The following is a 24566-nucleotide window of genomic DNA, read 5'->3' as shown; positions in this document are numbered from 1 at the left end:
AATTAGAAAGGATGGGAAGCAGGGATTGGGTTGCCGGAAGTGATTAGCAACATAACATCGGTATATACACTCAGGAAGCAATTAAACTGTTGGAGTAATGGCCAGTAACTTTTAAGATGCTAAACATCTGCAGTTGCCATGCCAACTCCTGCAATCTGGTAGTCTTTACTCATCCCAAATTTGTCAACTTTAAAGCATCTGGTGTTGCCATGGCAACCCCTCATTGCTCACTTTACAGGCTCACTGGTCGCTTCCACTTGTCGAAATTTATGACCCACTCAAATAATCAGCATACAATAATAAAATGTACTTAGAATGTAAAACAAACAAAACTTAAAGGGAATGTTCTAAATAGCCCCCCAAAATATGACCCAAAAGCAAATATTTTCTTAATTTAGCCAATGACTTCTGCGCTGACTTGAATTTATAAATATAAAAAAAAGACTCATCTCTTCGCATCCTTTCTAATTCAGTTCAGTGAATGTGTGAGCGTGTTCGGGTGTCAAACTTTAAAGCTTTTAAGAGGCACTTTTGAAGACCGCCAGCATTCTAACCAATAGACAGCGTGACGCCAGAAAGGTTTTCTGTTTTTTTTTTTCGATCGGATAAAAAGCTCAAACCTGACAATTACTTGAATTGTGTGAGAGGAAGACAGCCGATACATCATAGGCAATATGTTCAATTAAAAAAAAGCCACAGTGAAAGTGAAATTTAGCACAAAAAGGGTAGCTGGTGACATGTTGTCAGACGTGTTCAAAAGGGCTATCAAAGAGGTATTTTTCTTTCTTTCTTTCATCCTTTTAAAGAAAATTTTATCAAGGCATGAGTCTGCAAATGGCTCATTGTTGGTTAATAACAATAGAAGACAAATCTGTAAAAGTACATTTGTGCCATGTTTTCTCTCAGTTTGAGGTGCAGTTGAACTTTGAGGATGAACTAAAAAAATGAAGTGGCTATTTCACCCTCATTTTGATGAGATTCATACGTTTTATACCTTAGTGGAATTGATCGAAAAAGATGTTGGAAACAATTCTGTATTAATCCTTGAATAATATCAACAGTACATTATTGACTATAGTAAACTGGGCCTTTTCATTCATTCATTCATTCATTCATTCATTCATTCAAAAGCAGGCAGGCGAGATTTTCATTTTCAAGCAATGATTGACTTAATTTGTGTTCTTGCAGCATCTTGATTATATAAAATAGACGCAATGTGGCAAGCAGCAGAATAAGCAAGTCTGAAAATGTTCAATAGAAAAGTCAATCAGCTAAAAATGGGGGTCATTAAAGTAATTAAAACACAAAATTACAATAGCAGCTCCTGTTCTGATTTTTCCAAAAAGCCATTCACGTACATCATGTCTTTGTTATTGGAATTACTGTTGTCTTTACCACTGATAAAACAAACATTATTGAAAATGTTGAAAGAAACATTTATAAAAAATGTTTTATATTACATTAGTTTGGGCTGAGATAAAAGATATGGAAACTTTTTGTGAGCATTTTATTTATATTTTATATGGCATATTTTTGAAGGTTTCAGTCTTATTTCATGACTCATTGCTATTTTACTGTCTCATAGTAAGTGTACAGGGTTGGTTTTGAACACCCACTCAAGTTACTGAATATGATTTCAAGCCAGATAAAGGACTAGTGAAGTGAGATTTGTCTTGCAAATAAACCTCCTTTAATGCATTTCTGCTGGATGCATCATTTGGAATGAAGTGATTCATCTTAGCATATTGAGTGAGAACGTGTACAGAAAGCAGCCAAGCAACGTTGAAACGACCAATATTTTCTTGTGGTGAACCTTGAAACTTTCTGAAAGCTGCCCAAATGAAGCAATATGGTGTGTTTGGATTGGATTATTTATTCTTACAAGTTGACAACCTTTAAAATTTTGAAAAATCTAAAGTATACTGTATTTTCCTCACTATAAAGCGGACGGGATTATAAAGCCTATACTAGTCTAATGGCCTATCTTAAAATTTGTTTCATATATAAAGCATACCAGAATATAAAACGCAGTAGTAGTAGTAGTAGTAATGGTGGTGGTGGTGGAAGTGGTAGTGGTAGAAGTAGTAGTAGTAGTAGTAGTGGTAGTGGTAGAAGTAGTAGTGGTAGTGGTAGAAGTAGTAGTAGTAGTGGTAGAAGTAGTAGTGGTAGTGGTGAGTGGTGGAAGTAGTAGCGGTAGTGGTAGTACTAGTAGTAGTAGTGGTAGTAGTAGCAGTGGTAATAGTAGTAGTAGTAGTAGTGGTAGTGGCAATAGTAGTAGTAGTAGTGGTAGTGGCAATAGTAGTAGTAGTGGTAGTGGCAATAATAGTAGTAGTAGTAGTAGTGGTAGTGGCAATAGTAGTAGTAGTAGTGGCAATAGTAGTAGTAGTAGTGGTAGTGGCAATAGTAGTAGTAGTGGTAGTGGCAATAGTAGTAGTAGTGGTAGTGGCAATAGTAGTAGTGGTAATAGTAGTAGTGGTAGTGGTAATAGTAGTAGTGGTAGTGGTAATAGTAGTAGTAGTGGTAGTGCCAATAGTAGTAGTGGTAGTGGTAATAGAAGTAGTAGTAGTGGTTGTGGTAGTCGTGGATTGTGTTATATGTCAACACTACTCTTTTGTCAAAGACATTTCTCAATTGTTTTATCACTCTATTTTGCACTGATTTCAAAAACAATCCCCAATGGCTGCCTCACTCTAAATTGCAGATTGGCAAAAATTTACATTTCAAGACATACAGTATGACCATGACTTCTGTCTTATTACAGCAGAAAATAAAGAAAAGCTGTCTTTTTGTTTCACCAACAGCCCGTCATTTCCTTTGGTTACGGTTAACATTTATTTTAAGTTTCACTCTGCAACGTCATAAATGTTTTTGCCTCAATTAAAAATTCAAGCAACAGATACATGATGAAAGAGTCTCAAGAGCCTCAATTATGTGCGGAGACATAATGAGGACACCCCCTGCATATTAATGTTAGTTGTTTACACAAACATAGAAGTTTTGAGCAAACTATATTTAAGACCGTCTATTTCAATATCTGTTCTACTACAGTTACCCACAAGCAAAATTGCCCAATTACAGCTATGTGAATTCTTTATTCAGATCCTAATCACTTGCAAAAATTGAATAAAGGAAACCGCACTGTCCTTGTTCGTTGAAGACGTTTCATCTCAAAGGTTTTTCAGCTTCTATTTTTAGATCTGCAGTTCTTGCCTCAATGTATGCCACTGTGGCTTTGTTGCCAGGAGGTTGTTAACAAAATTGAGACGTCAATATTTGTTATAGAAGCACATGCCGCCTAACATGAATATGTTAAATGAATACGATACTTTAAATGAAAAAAAAAAAAACGCTGTTATTAGAGCTCAAAATTATCTATCTGAATGGCAGCTGCAGAAGCATTAAACAGCTTTGAAGGTATTGGTTGCAGTGTCAGCATCAGAACATGTCCGCGAGCAAGGGACTGTTAATAAACAGGTATTCCGTGGCAAAGACATTGCCTTGAAAATGAACCATTGGCGTTAGAAAAGTATGTTTTTTTCCGACTGTGTCCTTTCATCCGCCTGTGCGTTTTTCAGTTCAGTTGCTCACAAACTTAGGATGAACTTGATGGAACACGGTGTCAGATAAGTATGTTTCTTAAAGTATAAGTAGAAGTTAAGTAGAATTCTTGCAAATCACCTCGTACACCAAGTATCTAATTTCCATGCTGACCGGTGGCGTATTGTTACTGTCTGAATACAAAAATAAAAAAACCTTCACTAAATTCTTCCAAAAAATTTGACAAATTCATTTCCAACTGATTAGGGATGATGAGTAGCTTAAAAAGACAAGCATTCAGATGTTGATATATTTGCTAGCAAACAACTTAGGGTGTCTCCCACCTACTGCCCAAAATTAGCTGGGATAGGCTTCATCACCCCCACGCCCATTGTAAGTATGAGCGGAATGGAAAAATCAATAAATTATTATAATATGACCGCAAGGAGAGTCAAAGTTGATGACTACCAACGGTTTTCAACAGAAATAATTGACAAAATAATGCATAGCGTACACTTGTCTCGATGATAATGTTACAAAACATGTTTATTGCTTTTCCCTGATAGATATTGATCACTCTGTTTCATAAAGAACTTGCCTGTCTGTACAACTACGTGCATCCCTATGAAATATTAACTCTCTTTCTGGGCACGCATGGATCAAATGAGAGAGTTAAGTGCTAAAAACATCAGAGGTCTCTAGTCTCTTAAGATGTTAAAGTGTCTCCTTAATGGAGTCACAAGACCAAAATTTGATCAGCGTTGTTTTTCTCCATCTTGAATCCCTAATGTAATAAGTCTTCTTTTAATTTTAAAAGCTAAAGTACTTTGTCTTGTGCTGGAGTAATGTAAAGATTAGAATTAAATCAATGGCTTTTTATGATTTTCAGTCAAATAAAATGAGATATTACTGATGATAAATGAGGTTAGCTCGCTTTTGTGAAAGAATAGGGTGCATTAAATATTGAAATACAAATATCTGCAGCATTAAATTAAGGAATTATTCATAGAAAAGCTGCATGAATGACAAATGCAATAATATTGCTGTGCCCTGATCAATTAAGATCGACCAGGAAACAGTTAAACTAACTGATGGCTTGAAGTCTTTATCTTTAATGTATTCAAGATGGCTTATTAGTACCGTAATTACTCGAATATAACGCGCACTCGAAAATAACACGCAGGTATAACTTTGGGCCAAAAAAATCTGGAAAAACGCAGTACTCGAATATAGTGCGCACCTAAAATTTCCCGCTGACGAAAATCAGAAATCTTACCTTTTTTTCTTCGTTTCACGATTGTTTTGTTCAAACAAATTTATTCATTAGAATCCTTCAAATGAAAAGTTCCTCTCTCTCTTTGTCTGTCCTCTCATACATCTCTTCGTTGAGAATCCTATCAACGTCCACGCTTCCTTCATCCACTTCCTCTTCCTCCCACAACACATCATCCGATTGGCTTTACGAGATGACGTAAAATCCGTGCGTCAAAGTGAGTTTGACAATGCTTTTTTCGATCGAAAATTTGTAATTTATTTTAGTTATTGATTATAACACTGAACTGAGAGAGGGTGAACTGAGACGGGTACGAGGCTAGAGGGGGGCAGTGGTGGTCTCGGCTTTACGAGATGACGTAAAATCCGTGCGTCGGCTCTACGAGATGACGTAAAATCCGTGCGTCAAAGTGAGTTTGACAATGCTTTTTTCGATCGAAAATTTGTAATTTATTTTATTCAATTCAATTTCAATTCAATTTATTTGGCAAGAAAAAGCACCAGGCTAAGGGCCATGTAACAAGACAAAAAAAAAAAAAAAAAAAAAAAAAAAAAAAAATTAAAAAAAAAATTAGTTTTTGATTATAACACGCACCCCCAACTATTGGAATTAATTATTTTGCAAAAACCTGCGTGTTATATTCGAGTAATTACGGTAATCTGGATTTAGTTAACGTTCATCTTTTATTATTAAACATTGGCAAACGCATGACTTGCATCTTAAAAAGCATATTCATTTATTGTACGTACTGCCCATTGGTGCATTTTTTAAATCCATCCTTAACATGTAAAACCAAGTATTTTGGCCAATCATCATTCACTCATCTATTTGTCGTGGTCTTTCAAAGCAGCAGACAAAATTCCTCCTTGTTTGCTCATTAATATTTCATATTTTAATATTTAGCCTCCATGTTTTCATCCCTCTGTGTTCCCCTATTCACATATGCACCACCCGTAAGTCAACAATACACAAGAACTGAAATCCTACCACTCTAGATGAATGATAACCTAATGATGTTTATATGATACAGGGTTTATCCGCCATCATTGGAGTGGAAAGAGAGACCTTTAATAGAAATATCAGAGCAACCCATCAAAGTGACATATATTAAGATCTGTATTAGTAGCCGCTAAATTATGTTTTATCGTTAATAGATTGGTGATCATAACAAAACATGCATAAGCAATAAAAAAAGAAAAAACCTAAACTGTATCTAATAATTCCACCAGGAGAAGATTTTGCTAAATTATTACAACCCACTTTATAAACATGACTTACAACAGTAACATTTTACTGCTCATTCCACACTGCTTTGAGCCAAACATGACATTCTGGCAACCACTAATATTGCATCTGTTTTACATTAATATTGACCTTTGACTAAGGTGGCTATGGGGTTTTAAATGTCTTAACCTTACCATCTGCCTGTGCTTAAATTAGAAGGAAAAAAAACGTTCCATTTAATATTTGCATTAAATTGTCGCTCACCGAAGAAACCCTTTGTCTTGATATATGTAGCTTTAATGGCTATCTTTTTGGAATGAAGATATTCATTAGTGGTCGGGACTGGTTATCAAACATGTAATTCTGTTTCAATCAAGTCAAGATTCAAGACGGTAAAGGTGAAAGGCTTCTTGATTACATTAGAAAATAAAATGGGTTAAATGCGTAGTTTATTTTGAGCATTTATATATTGGGCTGTAGAAAAAAAAAGATTTATATTATTTGGCTAAATGCAAATCAGTTTGTGTTAGATTTTAAAGAGTGTGTCAATGGATTGTGTCCTCGTTCAAAAAAAAGTCTTGTTTTCATCTTTAGATATTGACATACGTTACTAAGCTTTAGTGGAGGAAAGATCCAAGCCCCTTTAATGTATGTATCACCTAGCCTCCCTGAAGTCTAATCTTTGATTAACATTCATGACAGCAAGTCAGATCTCATATTTGTATGACTCACAACAAATGTGCAGTCAATCTTTTCCACTGCCATCCCCAAACTGCTGCCTTAGCAGGGGAAATAAGAGAGCGGGTGCTGAATTAAGTCAAGTTCAGCGAATTTCGCATTTCCAGAATTATTAGCTTTCCCCCTCAGTGTCATATTGCGGCACTTTGACTTCTTATTGAACTTTGAAACAACAAAAAGGGAGCCGAGACAGAGAAAGGTGGAGAAAGAAAATCCCACAGGTCTGAACAACAGTTAATTGAACATTGTTTCAATTGAATTTCTAAATATGTATGCTGAACTATGGCGTGACCGGACGTTTGGTCGACCGGACGTTTGGTCGACCGGACGTTTGGTCGACCGGACGTTTGGTCGACCGGACGTTTGGTCGACCGGACGTTTGGTCGACCGGGCGTTTGGTCGACCGGGCGTTTGGTAGAACGGACGTTTGGTCGCCGGGTTTGCTCGCTGTCAAATTATGACAGAGAGTTTACTGTTGATATTAGATATTTAGATATTAAACCTACTCTCTCTCTTGATTATAATTTTGAGAGCTGGTTTCAACAGTAACAACCCGGCGACCAAACGTCCATTCTACCAAACGTCCGCTTGACCAAGCGTCCATTCGACCAAGCGTCCATTCGACCAAGCGTCCGTTCGACCAAACGTCCGTTCGACAAAGCGTCCGTTCGACCAAACGTCCGGGGACCAAACGTCCGAGTACCAAACTATGGATACATCACCAAGTTGATGAGAGAAACTGCATTAATTGACAAGTGTCTGATATTTTTTTTGACTTCATAATACTAATAAACTAAACAGGTGTTAGACTACAAGGCTAGAGCTCCCTATGAAAGGCTGCAGGTGAACTTATTTACAGATGAGGTCAAGCATCTCACTAAATATTAACACCAAGATGAGAGCTTTGTAGGTCCTCACAGTCCCTTTCAAGTTTTAAACCCATGCAACGCTTGTTGTGTTGTCACAGCCCTTTTTCAGCAGCACTCTTTTGTAACGGCGGCCAATATTTTCACCACATCTCATTAGAACCCCAGAAAACGTCGGTGTTATTGTTATACCTTACAAAACAATATGCTAATTCATTTTAGACAATGATTATCCGTGGGATTAATTGGAATTAAGCAGTTTGCTCTTTTGGACAAGGCCGTTGTGTTCACAACAAAGAACTACAGCATCACAAAACCAGGATGAACCACAAACTGTTCGCCCGGCCTACTTTGTTTGACTGTGATTATTATTACTGGCTCCGTGTGTGAGGCACCATCTGCATCTCAAAATTACAGTAAACACGCGTGAAGCACGCATGGCACAAACACATGGCGGGGTGATAGCCTGAATTTACACATTATCTGGTAACAGAAATTGTACAGTACAGTATTACTGACCATGACGACATGAGTCCATAAAGTTCTCTATTTTGACTACTATCTTCTAGTCTGTTTGCAATTAAAAAAACAAAGCAATATAGTCTATTTTATGTATAGCTTGCTTCTAAATGACAACCACCTAAACCAGGCTTAAAAGCTAAAATTCGAAGCGTCAATCCTAAATGTGAAACATTTTCTCGTACAATTAAAACTGACAAATCCTGGCTTGAAAGCCTTGCGAACTGAATTTACTCATTGTGCAACAGTAAAAGAAAGTGACAAGTTAATTAGCAAAGAACATGATTTCACACGTGTTACGCAAAAAAAAGTACATACAAGAAAAAAAACTCCCCTTTCTGAAATACAATAAACTTCCGTTATGTCCACGTACCTAGACAGTTAGCCCTCAGATCGGCAAACAACTTCCAATTTATCTGAACATTTCCTACTCGGATAATTCCTAGTACATCCTCCCCCAAGGGAGACTTTTGTTATAGTCAAATTCTACCATTGAAATGCATCAATGCTAAGAGTAAAGAACTCTGAATTCCTAAATCCTCTCACCTAGTATCTCACTGCCGCTTCATTAAATAACCAACACAATACTTCTTTTATAGATTGATATACTGTATCTCTTCCCAAGCTTTGGTAAAGCAATTCCCACCTGATCTTGCTTTTGCATTTGCAGTCACCTCACCTTTATTTTGTATGAACAAGCAGAACTCGACATGTTGACATAGAATCAAGGCCATGCGGCTACTTTTGACATCTGCTGTCAGTGTTTCGACTTTAGCCCATAAAAAACACCCTGAACGCATCAATAAAGCCAACTGGTTGCACTATGAGAGAATTGAGCAAACAAGTGAGCAGAGGACTCAGAAAGTGATTTACATCAGAGTCATTCAAATGTGACTGGTTTCCATTTGGGCTCTGGTGCATGTATATTTTAATAAACTGACACATAAGTTCGGAGCTCATTTAAATGGATTTTTTCTGGCATTTATCTTTCTCTCGTTAACGCAGAGTACAATTTACTCGGGTGCAACTGGTATCCATATAATAATTTGGAATCAAAGACATGTTGAACACCAATGGAGAAAATTTTGAAGACGCCAGTGTTCCAAGCTATTGGAGAACTTGACACTTATCCATAGCGTGCGAATGCTCTGGGATGGGATTTTTTTTTTCCATCTGGTCATCAATAAAAAAAATAAAAAAATAAAAATTCTAGTCCGGATTGGAATATATAACCATGTACCGTATTTTCCGGACTGTAAGTCGCACTTTTTTTCAACCAAAAGCCTGTTATGTTGATTTTTCTAGGCTATAGTTATCTGAAAACTGTTATATTAATGGATATCTATTTAGTCCGTTGTTCTCCATTTTACTACGGTTACTTTAACTTATGTTTTTTGTTTTTCCATAAAATAAAAAAATTCCCTCGCAAAAATGTATTTTTCCTCTTTATTGTATATTATTTGGCTGGTGCGACTTATAGTCCGAAAAATACAGTAAAAAATGTACATCCTTTTTCATTCAAATCACATTTTTGTGGAACACTGAAGAACAGCAAATTCTAATAGGGAGGGCTTTAAAAGGTTAGTTTATGATGGCCTAGAAAAGACCCCCTTGGTTTATGATGGCGTATACCCTAAATGTGTGGGTATCAGTGTGTATTTTCCTGCCATGTGATATATTCTTTCAGTGATGTGCAAATTAGCTCCTTATACGGCAGACAGAATCTTAAATGTTCCACTGAAAACAGATCCTTAATGCAACTAAATGAGATAGAATTCACTCTAGATGCCAAGTGCGTATGAATAAACTTCATGTCAAAAACCTATTATAGGTTTGCAGGCTAAAGCCGACTCATGAGAATTATAAGAAAACGTGGATATCATCAGGTTTAAAGAGAAGTAGCTGCTAAGTACAACAACTAAAAAATAAATACAGTATGGTGAGATGTTGGCCATTTTCTCACATTTTATCACCTTGAATTACATTAAATTTGGAGAAAATATGCATCAATGATTTGAAAAACGATATGATATTTTTGTCTACCTCAGTAAATTAATGATCGGACATGGTGTGCCGCATCAGTGAATCTAAGCAGTGAATTAAACAGAATCAGAAACTTGTGATGTGGGTAATAATCCTTTCATCTTGAAATTTGCAATTTAAACCGCCCCAATTAACCTCTCCCCACTGCCTTGATTCGATTAGCCCGCTGCTTCTACCTGCTGTCGTGATGAGAGTTCTCCTCAGATATCTGCAAGCAGCTGGGCTTCCTCATCACGACTCTCACAAGTGACTTTAACTCACCTGAGGGGAATTTCATTATTTTCCAGAAATGTCAAAATAAACTGAGGATTAGGATGACACAAAAATGTCTGCCTAGTGATAAAGAGTGACTGGAAAATCAGTTCAAGGTTATAAGAGGAGCACAAGCAGTGTCAATCTTCTTCCGTACTCCAATTTTAGATACTGAAAGTCTTAATTTACCGGGGACAATGACAAAGAAATGGGTAAGTTTTCCTCCATACACCACTGACAATTTTATACGAAAGTATTATTGTCATTTCTAATTACTTTGCTGAAGTTATGTTTGGTCAATTTCCAGTTTTAACGGCCATAGAGATCCTGAAAAAAAAGAATGCCCTTTACAAAGATGCCGTAAAGTCATTGACTCCTATACATGTATGTTGCTATTTTTTTTTTCTTAAAACTTTCTTCTTGGACGTGTTAATGAGACAAAGCCTACATATATGGACGACAACAACAAGGACAGCTCTTCATCTCCAAGACACAAATCCCACCTAATAGGGGGGTCTAAAATAACCAAATTGGTGACATTCTTTGGAGAATGACACAATATTTGCCTATATAACAAAGTCAACAACTATTCAACAACTATTTGTATTCGTGGGTGCTTCAAAAAAATGAAAATAAAACATGAACAGCTGTTTGAAATGGTTAGTGTTGAAATTATGATCAGTTACATTAATATCTGTGCCTTCAGAGATTAGTTTAAATGTTGGTTACGTTCCATCAAAAAATAATAGTCAAGCTACGAAAAGCACAATAGAGGCTCAGCGGCAAGTGATTCATGTTTTTGTTCACCGATAAATATCCGGGCAGTGTGAAATTGGCTAATAAATATCCTGTGGGCTGCAGTGAGGGGACATGACTTCCATTTTATGGCCTCAACTCGAAGGATGAAAGCTATAGACAAAAGTCATCCCAGGGTGAAAAATTTCCACTCTGCCAAGTCCATCCTAAAAGTCATTAAACGACTTATTGCAAACACCAACTGACACCATTTATGCAATGACAACTACAAGTCTCATCTTAAAAATTGAGGCACCAGTTGATCCTTCATTTTCATTAATATTGATATTTGGAGTTTTGGTAGTTTACATAATGTCACTATGAAATCAAATATTTGAAGATGGGTTTTTTTATGACCTAGATTAAAGCAATAACATTTGTACAGTACATAATCTATAATACAATGTATTATTAGAAGGTGGCATTTGTAAATACATTAGTTTTGCATTAAAGTGCATTTACGGTAGTCAAAGTAACAGTCAAGTGTAATGCTGGTAGATGAAAATGACATTATAATATTAATTATGCCGCAAAATCTCTCATTATAATGAATCTATAATCTTTTAAAATTAAAGAGCTGAAGCAGACTAAATTAAATTAGCCCTTGAGGGATTCAAATCCTGATCCATGAAGTTCACAAATGTAAGTTAAAAAAGGACAATATAGAGTAAGTAAAGACTAGTTAAAAAGTTTTGCAATACATGTTTTACTCTTGTAAAATAATAAATATGGCCAAAATATTACATATACACAACATTAGCATACCTCTCATTAGTATTCAGAAGAGTTCTACCAGACTGCAAAATGAAAGCCCACTTATACTGCACATGAACATTTAAAACAACTCAGACATTGTCAATCACAACTGAATCCATAACTCATGTAAAAACAGAATATTCAATTTAGTTCTTATATTCGCTGGTCACTATTGAACTTGTTCAAAATGAAAATCTTATATTCATTACACGCAGAATAAATTATACAACTAACTACATTTCAAAACTAGTGAGATCTTTTTTTAATGATCTTCTAACCTAAAAATGTCCCTGACCTCTATATTTCATGTATAAAAACTTGGGAATAAAACTACCTCGCTCCCTGCTGAGTGTTGTTGAGGGAGCGTTCAAGCATTGTTGACACAAAAAACGGCATGTGCACATTGTGCGCGTAGTCACAAGTGTAAAGCCGGAGCAGAATTGAACACGAGCCACAATGCGCCTATTCAATCTGCGTTCTAAAGCACCCTCCCTTTGACTTGAGGGCGCAGGCATCTGTATAAACAGCTGCTATTGTCAGTGTACTACGCAAGGGCGGGGGGGTTCCATCCAGGTTACATTGAACTCAAGTCTTTATCATACAAAAAAAAGACAGCAATAAGGCAAATGCAATGTTCCCATTGTTTTCATTTCGAAAATATACAATTATCATCAAACTGTGATGGAAAATGAATCTCAGTGTGACACAGTCAAACAATGTGTATGGGTACAAGAAACCCACCCACAGAGTCCTGCATTTCAATAAGCAAGGCAGGCAGGTGGGTGCAAGTTAAGGGGGGAAGAATAAAAATAGGATGAGACGCATCTAGGGAAAGGCAAGCTGGAAGAAAGAAGCAGTCGGTGGAGATGAATGACTCCCCGTGGGTGAGCGCCATCACTTCTCGTTCTAATTATTCTCCACTATCAGCTCTTATGATCGGGCCCAGTTTAACCTTTTAACTTTAGAACGTCAATCGTCACCCTCTAAATGTCACTGCGTTCGTTTGGGAAGCAGAGGTGGCGAAGTTGTTGGGTGGTGGTGGTCTTGCTTCAATTAAAAGCAGAGCTTGTTAGTTTGTTTCCGAAAGCTTTGTATGGAGTAAATTGGGAGCACCATTTACATCATCTTCACCGACTCTCGTTCGTAGATGATTGATGAGTCATCTGGCGAGATAATGGGATGGCGGTTCATGCCATGCATTTTTCATAGTCTGGCAAGCTTTTTGCCCAGAAGGAAATGTTGGGAATCAGCAGGTCCGTTATCGTTTAAAGTTGAACTGCTGAGAAGATGCTGGGAGGCCGCTTTCTCTTGCCCCTCCGAAACCACACATTAGAATTTTTGCTGTGTAAGTGCTTTCCTCTTGTTTCATTTTAATGGCCTCACATTAGTTGTGGGTTAAGGGCAATGACATCTTTTTGTTTTGCTATTATAAAGCTCCATTCCTTTTCTTTTGCATTTGCCGCTATTGAGTCACATTTAAGCTGGAGCCAAATACAACTGATGAAAAAAAGTGAATATTCCAGTTACAAGTTGCTACAGTTGAATGATTTCAACATGAAATTGGGAGTTCCCTCAACCACCAACTCTGAAATGTCATCAAAGATGTATGCAAAGATTACAAAACTGTGTGAAAGTTCTAGCATGAACTACATGAAAGCCAAATTATTCTTATCAATAAGATTTTTTTTAAATCATCTAAAATGGCTATAACCCTCCCTCCCTCCCTCCTATTCTTAGCATGAGGCTCACTCCTATTGTGGAAATTGTTTAAAATGTTATGTTATCCCGCTGAGTGATGCTCCCACTGAAAACAACAAGCTCTGTGGAAGCAATAAACGACAACCATAATGTTTATTGTCCCACAAAATCTAGTGCCGAGCTTTTTACCACCACCGTTACCTGAAGTAACCTTCCCTCCAATGACGCTTGCTGATCACGCACACCAAGACATAAGAGAGGAGTGACAGGAAATTCTAAGATGCACTCTTTCAGGTTTATTCTGTTTATAATCCCCTTCTTTCATGATTTCTTCACTTTCAAGCTGCAATTCTGCAGTCTTTTTGTCATTTCGTTAACTCCAAAAGGAAGCCCCTATTCCCATTGCCATCTTGATTCAGCACCAAGTCATTAATCAAAGCTGACAATAGAACGCTGGCCGTTACAGTGGCATCTTCTCATGAAAAGGAACTGATTTCCCATTGTCCGATACCATTATCTACAGCAGAATGAATAATGAAGATCACAAGAATATTTTTGAAAATCGGGATACCGTACAGCTTGGCTTTCAAAAAATGTGATAAATATGTTTTATCATCATATTTTTTGCCATGTAAAATGGTTAGTTTTTAATTAAATCTTATTTATCTATATATTTTTCTTAATCTTGAAGCTTGACTAACAAAAAATGTGAAAAATATGTTATAATCATAATTTTTGCCATGTAAAATGGTTAGTTTTTAATGAAATCTTATTTATCTATATATTTTTCTTAATCTTGAAGCTTGACTTACAAAAAATGTGATAAATATGTTTTATCATCATAATTTTTGCCATGTCAAATGGTTAGTTTTTAATGAAATCTTATTTATCTATATATTTTTCTTAATCTTGAAGCTTGACTTACAAAAAAATGTGATAAATATGATTTATGATCATAATTTTTGCCATGTAAAATAGTTAGTTTTTAATGAAATCTTATTTATCTATATATTTTTCTTAATCTTGAAGCTTGACTTACAAAAAAATGGGATAAATATGTTTTATGATCATAATTTTTGCCATGTAAAATGGTTAGTTTTTAATGAAATCTTATTTATCTATATATTTTTGTTAATCCTGAACCCATTAAATTATAAATTTATGAATAGTTGAGATACATTTTCATCATTCTACTACCATCAAACTACCATACTCTCTTACAAGCTACTCTTCAATGAACCTCAAATGCATGTTTCTGGTATGATAGTAGTAGTATAGGGTACCTGCTGATCTAATAAAGGATAAGAAGAGGATAAGAAGGTAAATAATCCAGAATAATATATGTGAATGCTTATCTGCAGTCAAACTCCAAAATATGAACTGCATCATTCATAAAATGACAAAAATCCTCTTTTCATGCAGTCAGCACAACTCCAACACACAAAAGGAAGATTTATGAGGCAAAAAAAACATTTGTCAATGTAAAAATCATTTTTCCTGCTGCCTGCTTTGTTTGCCTTTTTATGTCAACATGTCTCTATAGTTGTTCCCTCCATTGCAGGCTCCCCCTTCAATATAACAGAAGACTTCAACGCGTGAATTATTCAACAATGCACTCAGCGACTATGCATTTTGATTGAAAAGTTTGCAGCAGATTACGCTTGCTTAAGGTCATTTTTCTTTTATTTTCCGAAGGCTACTTTGACGAAAATATGATTTAAATTGTGGCGATGTCCTCCACCCATCACTCTCTAATCTTTTTTTGCCTTGCAATGCTTTATGTTGTTGCGCTGTAAATAAATAAATAAATAAATGCGTTCAATTGCTGCCTGCTGGGGAAGCAGTGAGACATAGGGTCATTACATTAGCCGTGTTATTTTCTAGCCGGTATGAGGGCCGCATGCAAACATGGTATGCGTCACGGTTCATTTAGCGCGAGGGCGGCTGCGGACGGTCACGTCCATATGGGCATTCATTCACGACCCCCCCGCCCAGACATACACCGACTGCAGTACTTCAGGAGGTGGCAAGATTGCCTGTGGAATGGAGTCATCTCATCTTGTTTGCTCCCTCGCCTGTCTCTATATTGCATACAGGATTCTCACCTAGGGAATTTAGGCCCAAGATAGTGCCAGGCAGTCAAGTGGTTAGCACGTCTGCCTCACAGTTCTGAGATCAAGGATTCAATCCCTTCGTGTATGGAGTCTTGATGTTCACCACATGACATAATGGCTTTCTCCAGGTACTCCAGTTTCCACCCACATACCAAAAACATGCATGGTAGGCTGACTGAACACTCAAAATTGCTCATGGGTAGGAGTGTGAGCGTGCATGGTGGTCCCTGCGATAGGTTGGCAACCAATTCAGGTTGTGCACTAACTAGTTGGCTGGGCTCCAGCACCCCCACGACCCTAATGAAGATAAGCGGCTCGGAAAATGTTGGGGGACACTCAGGTTAAATATATACTTGCACACAAACACGCACACGTACTATAACGTTATGTGTTAAAACATGAAGTGAATGTGACTTTTATTTTCTGACTGTACATTATTCGGTAAATTTAAGCTAAAAAATGTCTAGCTTGTCCCGAGCGTGAAACGTCTGGATGTGACAGGAATGAGTTTAAATTATAACGTTAAAATGAAAAACTTATCAGGTCGAAAGGGAAAATTATGAGGTTAAAAATGGGATACCTATCAAATTTTATTTTAAAAGTTATCTTAAATTGGAAAAACCAAAATCACATTAAAACAGGAAATCTGTTGTGACACAAATATGCATAAGTACACATTTTTTCTGTGTACAAAACCAAGCTAGCCAATGATTTCAGTCCTCAGCTTCACTATAGTTATTCTAGGCGACTGTTATCGGGGTCAACCCTCACTTGGCAAAGCAAGCAAACCAAGCTAGCAGAACGCAGAGCTGCTGCAACCACCAGATATTTCCCACAGGAAGCTGATAACAGCAGCACCATGGACATCCATCAGATAGCCACGGAGCGATACCGTTGTTGGTTTGGTCTATAATCTAACTTTATTGCAACAATATGTCAATAGTGCACTGAAAGCACCAACCGAAGGTCCGTCCATGAAGATTAATTTTTCAGGGCAAACCAAGACAATTTATCATTACCATATCACCTACTGCACAAGGAACCCCCATCTCACACATAGTTGAATAACATATTTTCAAACAATAGTCTTTAGAGTTCCATGTCATTTCCTTTTCTGTTTGTATGGACGAGAATATGAGGAGATAAAGATGAAAACTTGTGCGCTCACTTGCACCCAAAGCATTGCTAAAGTACCCTGACTGCGAACGATTCAATTCTGTGAGTGTTTGGCAACTTTTCCTCATGTTTTGTGTATGAACCGCACAAGAAACAAGTCATCAGACTCTTTCCAAATGTGTGCCCTGAGCACTCCAACAATAAATTATCACAAAAATTAGTGTAAATTGCCTTACTTTTCTGTAGACAATCATGTTGGGGGAATCATCATCGGGATCCACGATGCTCAAGGACCTCATGGACAGCAGTGGTCGGGTTGGAGGCATCTGAATGTCGTCTTTAGAGTCTTCCACATCCTCATCTGTTTCTGTAGATCCAGAAGAGCTCAACTGCTCATCACTTTCTTGCTCATCTTCTTTTGTATCTTGTTGTTGTTGTTGTATTGGTGCTTCAGCCATATCCTCACTTCCTCTGAACCCTCCTTGCCTGTGTTAAGTTATCCTGTCTTCTTTGAAAGTGTCCTACACACGCTTGTCCTTGTCCTTAATGTTCCTCCATCGGGATTGAGCTTGTGCTGAAGGAAGAGCAAAACGGATAAATCACACAATGCTCTTTTTATGTAGATGGCATTTACAGGCCGGGGGAAAAAAATGATCAACCCATGTTTTATGTTGGATTGAAGTTTTTATAGCTGTTGGATTTCTTATTTCAAAAGTTTTTGTAATAATAAGTTCAAAAACAGAGGAATTTTTAACACCAAAAAGTTTTTATTTCCCTTCAGTATAGCTAGTTGTTTTAACGGTGAGAGAAATTCAGGGGAAAAGAAGAAAACAAACAGGCTAAATTGCTTTTTCCTGTCATGCTCAAATTCAACCTTGCTCAAAGCAGGTTGTAACTTTCTCTTCAATATCTTTTTTTAATGTTTGACAGTATACTCTGAATTTATTTTCTGGTTTCCTATACCTTAATCTGGTCTTTTAATCCTATCACAAAACCAATTTAGACATATAATCATTAAAACGACATAAAATTTAACAATGACACGCCAATTAACATGAAATTCGACATCACTTTTAAACTTCAGTTCTTTTTTTAACTACTTGGTCATTCATTTGTACTACTTAGGAATAACAAGCAGGATCTAACACAATTACAAGATTCTCTTTTAGAGATATTGATCCAGTAAGATACAAGGAGATTTAACTTATCACATTTTGTTTGTGTATAGTAAATCTATATCTAACTTCTTAGTCCACATTGATTTTGTGAGGTGTACCATTGTACTCACAAAATTGATGGGAAAAAGTAAGGAGTTGTACGATTAAAACAAAATGTGATACCTAAGGCAAGCAATTTGAAATTCACACTACTTAGATGTGACAGTACTTGATGTGGACTGGGTGCCAAATGGAAACCAGAACGGGAGAGTGCCCCAGTAGTTTGCACACGACTACCAGAGGATTAGTTCCATGTCATCTGGTTCTTTAGGTCAATACTCCAGCCTGGGAGATGTTTGCGTATTTGTGGAAGGATGCACACTTGCCACAATGGTAGGTTTATTATGCACAATCCAAACTGAAAACCTTACTTTAATGGGCCTAATAATTGGCTATTGCACCACAAAAAGAATTAGTGTCTTATCTGAAAGGATTTTCCAACAAAATATTAAGCCTACAAGTACATTTGTCCATGTCAGTGAAGAAACATCCGTTTTCATCACGCGTCTCACCACAGGATAATCACTCAGGATAATCGCTTAAAGACAAATGAAAATTGCGAGTTGAGGAAAGTAGCAATTCTCCCCCGTTTTCCTTTGTGTGCAGACGAATAGCTCAGTAAAGCATTTTTTAAGTTACAGTTCCATCGTAATGTTCAAGTGCATTCTGAGATGATTTTTAGGGAAAAACCTTCTCAATCCTCTCCAGCCGCTGTGATGACAGCTCGTCAATGCTGGCGAGGTGCTTGCATGTTTTTTTTGTTTTTTTCCCCCGATAGACCTTCCACATTGAATCATTATATCCAAGCAGCTGCAATGTGGGGAGAAAATATTCACACCAAAATGCACACTACAGAATAAGTCAATATAATTATCATAAGGTGAATGGAGAACCACAAATGCGTGTGGGGAGCATTTTGTTTACTGCATCATAATTAATTCCTGGGTGTTGCCGTTGGATTGTTGATTCCTGTTTTTCCATAATACTGCTTTCAGAGCACTAAAACTCACGGATGTACTATTATGAAATGGCACTGCAAATCAGACAATAAAAAAGTGAAAAACTATTCTTTACTACTACTGCAATGCTACTATGTTACAACTTCATAAAATCTCTCATTTCCTTCCCATTCAAAAAAATATAGTATCGCCAATTCCTCATTTTAAAATAGAAGTTAACGTTTTTTTTATGTTTAACGAATAAAACAGACTTCAAGGCCAACTACACCACTCAGACTCCAGAAAGTTGTTCATGTCTGCCCAAAATTGAGGTCACCACCAACTCAACTGTCTCATCATTCTTATATCACTGCACACTCATATTACTTTGGAAACCCCAGGGTCATACAATCTCTTCCTGGGATGCTGGTCAAACTTTCCTATCTTTAATTCACACCTTCAATTTCAACACTGCTTTTCCTGTTCACGGTCACGGGGTGCTGAAGCACATTCCAGTTGACTTCAGGCAAAAGGTGGACTATCTTTCAACTGTTCGCCGGACAGTCTCAGGGAACAAACACCCAAATCAGGTGAATGTACAACCATCAATCACAAGTCAAAATATATTTATCCAAAAATATAATTGGCTTGGTGGTGATTGGCACATCAGCCTCACAGTTCTGGGGCTCGAAGGTTCGATTCCAGGTCAGACCTCACTGTGTGGAGTTTGCATGTTCTCCCCGCTTGTGTGGGTTTTTTCCGGGTACTCCAGTTTCCTCCCACATTCCAACAAAATGCAGGGTAGGCTAGTTGAACATTTGAAATGGCTCAAATGTGTGAGTGCGATTTTAGAGTAATATTTAGGTACTAAATTGCATTTGTACGGATTGATTTTGTTATTGTACAACAGTAGGATCATTGTGTGTTTTGACATACTCATAAGATTACGCATCTTTTTACACGGAAAAACAAGTTTGCCCACATTTTGGCATGTGCAAAGATTAAATAAATCATCCCTGGCAGTGTGTATTATATGCTCTATTCTCAGCATCTCAGGTGGTCTCTCAATTCTCTGAGGACATCTTCATAAATAGTACTCGATTGCTGCAGGCTAGGGCTTTTCTGACCCATAAACGCACCATGAAACTGCCAGATTTCAAGGCAATTATAGGACAAACACTCACTGAGATTATCCGGGATAGACATTTGTAGTTGAGGGAGTCTTCTCACCTTTATTCCCACCAGTTTTGTAATTTTGTAATTCCTGGCTGTTACAATTCTTTGCTGTAGCAAAGTGTCATTATTCCAGCGTTGGGGAAAAAATACCGAGATCTACACTCAGGTTTGTAAGATGTTTTTTTTGTGCACACCAGAGAAATGCAGGTCACAATCTTACACGCCAGACAAATTTGACAACTCAACAAAACTGATACTGCATTTAAGCACTTCGTGATTCTGGTCTGTCTTCTCTCATATTTATGAAGGGCAGTTCAAAGATATAATGTAACATATTGTCACACAAGTAAGTGTGTCCAAACATGTTGGGAGCTTTACAACCATGCGACACTACACAGCTGGTACCTATGTGTTGCCTACATATACAAAAACCAAACTATTAATAGCTTGAAGAATAAAAATAAAAAGACTTGTGGTAGGAAATGAACTTCTTACCTTAAAGGTCTCTTCCACTTCTTATCTCTGTCTTCTCGATCTCATGCAGTTCATATAACTGCATTCACAGCCCCTCCGAACGCACGGATGCACTGATGGAGAGCGAGAGAGGGAGTGAGCGGGAGAATCTAAAACCATCGAAAAAGGAGAGAGCAAAAGAGAGAGAGCGAGAGAGAGAGAAAACGAGAGAGGGGATCAAAATGGTGTGTGTGATTTTATCTGTGTGAGAGACAGAGAAAGAGTGAACATGTGTGAGAGTGATTTATATAAGCAGACTGTGTGAAAGTGTGTAAATGAGAGTTTATGTGAAAGGGGGTGGGGTTATGTGTGTGTGCGTGAGAGACAAATGAGCGACAGAAAAAGCGGATTGAGTGTGAATGTGAGACATATTGTGTGCATGAGGGCATCTGTGAGAGGAGAGAGAATTGAAAATGTAAGGGTATGGGGGCGTGTATGTGTCTGAGAGTGAGATTAAGATGGACAGCTTGTTTGAGAGAGTGACTGAGAGATTGTGTGAGAGAGTAGCGGTGTGAATGTGAGACCGATTCTTTGCATGAGAGGAAGAACGTGTGTATGAGTGTGGGAACAAGATAGAGAGAGAGAGAGCGAGAAAGGAAAGTGGGCGTTAAAGAAGGATTAGAAATGTTATTGTGTGTTCTGTTTGAGAGTGTGTGAGGGAAAGTTGTTTGCAGATGGAGGGGGGAAAGAGAATGTCTGTATATGAGAGAGACTTTTACAAGAGCACTTGAAGGTGAGTGTGAGTGAGCTCTGTGTGTGTGAGAAATAAAAATATATACTGGATGAAAGAGAGAAAGGGAGCAAATGAGGAAAGGCACAAAAGAAAGCCGGAAGGGAGAAAGGGAGGGAAAGATAAATATCACAAAGAAAATTAAAGAATAATAACACTGCAGGTACTCTCTTGATATAGTGTGGGTGTACTGCAACATATTGGATGGGATACTGGATATTTAATCCTGAATGGTCTCTTTTTTTGGGGGGGGGGTCACCTTGTACTTAAAAAAAAAAAATCAAAACATGTATGATTTTAAAATCATCATTAACTTCTTATTGAAATAAAATGAAGACATTTATCTTCTACATTTTTACCACTGGTCATCTCTGCTACTATAGAATCTGGCCCATTTGTCCAATTTGAAAAGTTTCCCCATCCCCACGACTGACATCCCTCTCCTTTTTCACACTTGCGGTCTTTATGCTTTTTAAGCAAGCTCCCGGCGCCCTTTCCAGTCTCCTCACTTCCTTTGCCCCCCTCCCAACAGCGGTTTTAACAGATGGAGACAGCAGAGCTGAGGGGCTAAGCTCTCAGCCGGTGGCGGCTTTTTGGCTGAGCAATGAACTACATCAAAGTGCGTGATGCAACTTCACCAACTAAAGAGTGAAAGTGGGCCCTCATGGCTATGCTTAGATATGTTCCTACAGGCATCAGCATACATCATTCTGCCCTGATTTGTCACCAATTCCTCAGAAGGACTCTGCAACGTCACATTTAAACGCGTTGTTCTTTTTATCTCATTTTCATAGTGTGCAAGTGGGAAGCAAACATATCTGACAAATCAATACGGACACTTAGCGGTGAACTGTCGTTTCATACTAATGGACCACTCCAACCTAACGCACGCACTGACACATCATGGATGGAAACGAGAGCCTCTTCTCCAGGCCAACTGCATTATTGAGCAAGGGTAAACAGGAAGTGGACATCCCAGGAGATGTGGGTGCACGTTGGAAAGTGGTTAGGATAGCGTCGTCCCACATTTGATCCAAGTTGACACACTGTGTTTGTGTATGGCCCGCACAACCCTAATACATACATATTTAACTGAAGTAGGAGGAGCGCAAGTTAGAGTTAGTGCCCTCCATCCATTAGGGCCAGAAGCACAATTTCATCAACAAACAGTGAAACTACTTCTGTCATACTTTATGTATTTTTGTATGGCCTGCAAGATGCAGTATGATGCCTACGTTCAACGTTCTATTTGCTTCCTAGAGGTACTATCTTTATATAATTTAAATTAATTCTTAAATTCAAATTTACTCCTGCGTGATGATAGAAAAGGCAATGTTGTTTTAAGCCATATTGTTGATTTTTTGTTCTATTTTGGGTTTGTAGTTATCCTCTCTTAACACTTAGGACATGTTCGAAACATCTGCAAAGTGACTTACCATTTTGCCATAATAAGTAGTTGACTAATATTTTCTTTACTGTGATTAAGTCTGTGATAAAATGAGAAGAAATTCTCTAAAGTTTCTGGCAGTTCATTTTCTACCAGGCTGGAGCTCATCACAGCCGTCTGGACGAGTTGCCATTCAATCACAGGGCGGACCGAAAAGCTTGCACTTTGATTGAGTGTGAAAAGGCAATTTTGATTGCACGCCATCAGTATGGAAGACGGGCAAATCAATATCACCGGGGGGTGGGGGGGTGAGTCCTGTGCTTTTTCAAGTTTGATCATACCCACGGTCAATGTTCCCTCTAATTTTTTGTTTGTCTGAGCAACATCATCATTGCTCGCTATGGGCACACACCAGTATCACACCTGCCATAAGCAGGTGTATGTCTACTACACATAAATGATTTAGTAATAATAAAGTGTAATGATTAATATCTATGAATGGGCGGCCCGGCGGATGAGTGGTTCGCCTCACAGCTAAAAAAATAAAAATAAATTGGGATTTTATTTTGTGCGCTCCATATGATTTGCTGTGCGCAGAGAAGTCGAGAGTAGTGCACAATTGCGCACGCGCGCAGCTTAGAGGGAACATTGCCCACGGTGTATTCCATGACAAGATAGGGCTTTCAACTTTACATGTAAACAGAGTTCAATGTCAAACAAGTCTAAAATAGCTCAAGTGAAACCTTTCAATGTAAACAAACCTTCAGTTTTACTTCTGACTTCTCTGTAGAAAATCCTTTACGTGATTCAGCCTCCGCGTTGTCCACCTGTACCAAAGATGACTAATCCGTGACCGCCTCCGCTGTTACACCTCTTCTCTTTTGTAAGAACCTTCGAAGCTATTGCTTTGAATGGGACAGAATTTAATTAGCACAGGTTGACAGACAGTACGCAGGAAAATATGACAAGCATACTGTACATTTTGAAGAGGCAATTGGCAGGGGGGCCTCATGCCATAAAGTCAATAAACAATTCAGTTTTAAAAAAAAACGGTCATACTCAAGTATAAGTCCAAAACAGATCATCTCCTCAAAAGATGAAGAAATATACATTTACAAACGTGAATAAAACATTCACTCTCTGGTGTGACAAGATGAAAGCGTAGCATTGTGAAGTGCCACTGTTGATTGCTTCCCACATTTTTCAAGTTCTGTGTTATAAATTATACATTTTATACTTCTCACCATTAACGCTAATGACGCATGAAGAACACCAAGGAGAAAGTGCAGAAATGACACTGCAATCAAATCGTTTCTGTATGTCACAGACACTTGTTTCTACCCCTTTCACATAAGAAATCTAATAAGGTTTGGTGGAAGAACACTCTAGAAGTTCTTTTTGCTACAAATCCACATAATTTTACTACAAAATGTGGCTGGGTGAGAAGCAGGAATGTCCTTGAAAAAGACATTCCTTGGAGTGTGGCGTATGTTGCTCCAAAAACTTTAAGTACCCTTCAGCCTGAAATAGTGTGTTCACAGATGTGCACATTTCTCACGCCATGGGAATAATAAAGGTACTTACTTTTGAACTTTGTGTGGAAAGTCTTCTGGAGCATCTTTATTTCTCTCATTGGCCACATAGGAAGAAAATTCCATGATTTTGTGAAGGAAA

General features: G+C 37.7%; 1 protein-coding gene across 1 annotated transcript in view; it reads right to left on the bottom strand.

Moving 5' to 3' along the window:
• rgs6 (regulator of G protein signaling 6) overlaps positions 1-20920 on the bottom strand; it is a 47177-nt gene extending 26257 nt beyond the window's left edge. The window contains exons 1-2 of the mRNA XM_077586784.1: positions 20758-20920; positions 17168-17505 (exon numbers count right to left, since the gene is read on the bottom strand). Coding sequence (XP_077442910.1) covers positions 17168-17389 — 222 coding nt within the window. The 5' untranslated portion in view covers positions 17390-17505; positions 20758-20920. The remainder of the gene's footprint in view (positions 1-17167; positions 17506-20757) is intronic.
• Positions 20921-24566: the final 3646 nt, after the last annotated feature.

Source organism: Stigmatopora argus, chromosome 19 (genome assembly GCF_051989625.1).
Source record: "Stigmatopora argus isolate UIUO_Sarg chromosome 19, RoL_Sarg_1.0, whole genome shotgun sequence".
Lineage (NCBI taxonomy): Eukaryota > Metazoa > Chordata > Actinopteri > Syngnathiformes > Syngnathidae > Stigmatopora > Stigmatopora argus.
Note: the sequence above shows the minus strand (reverse complement) of the source record. Positions and strands in the feature narration are given on the sequence as shown.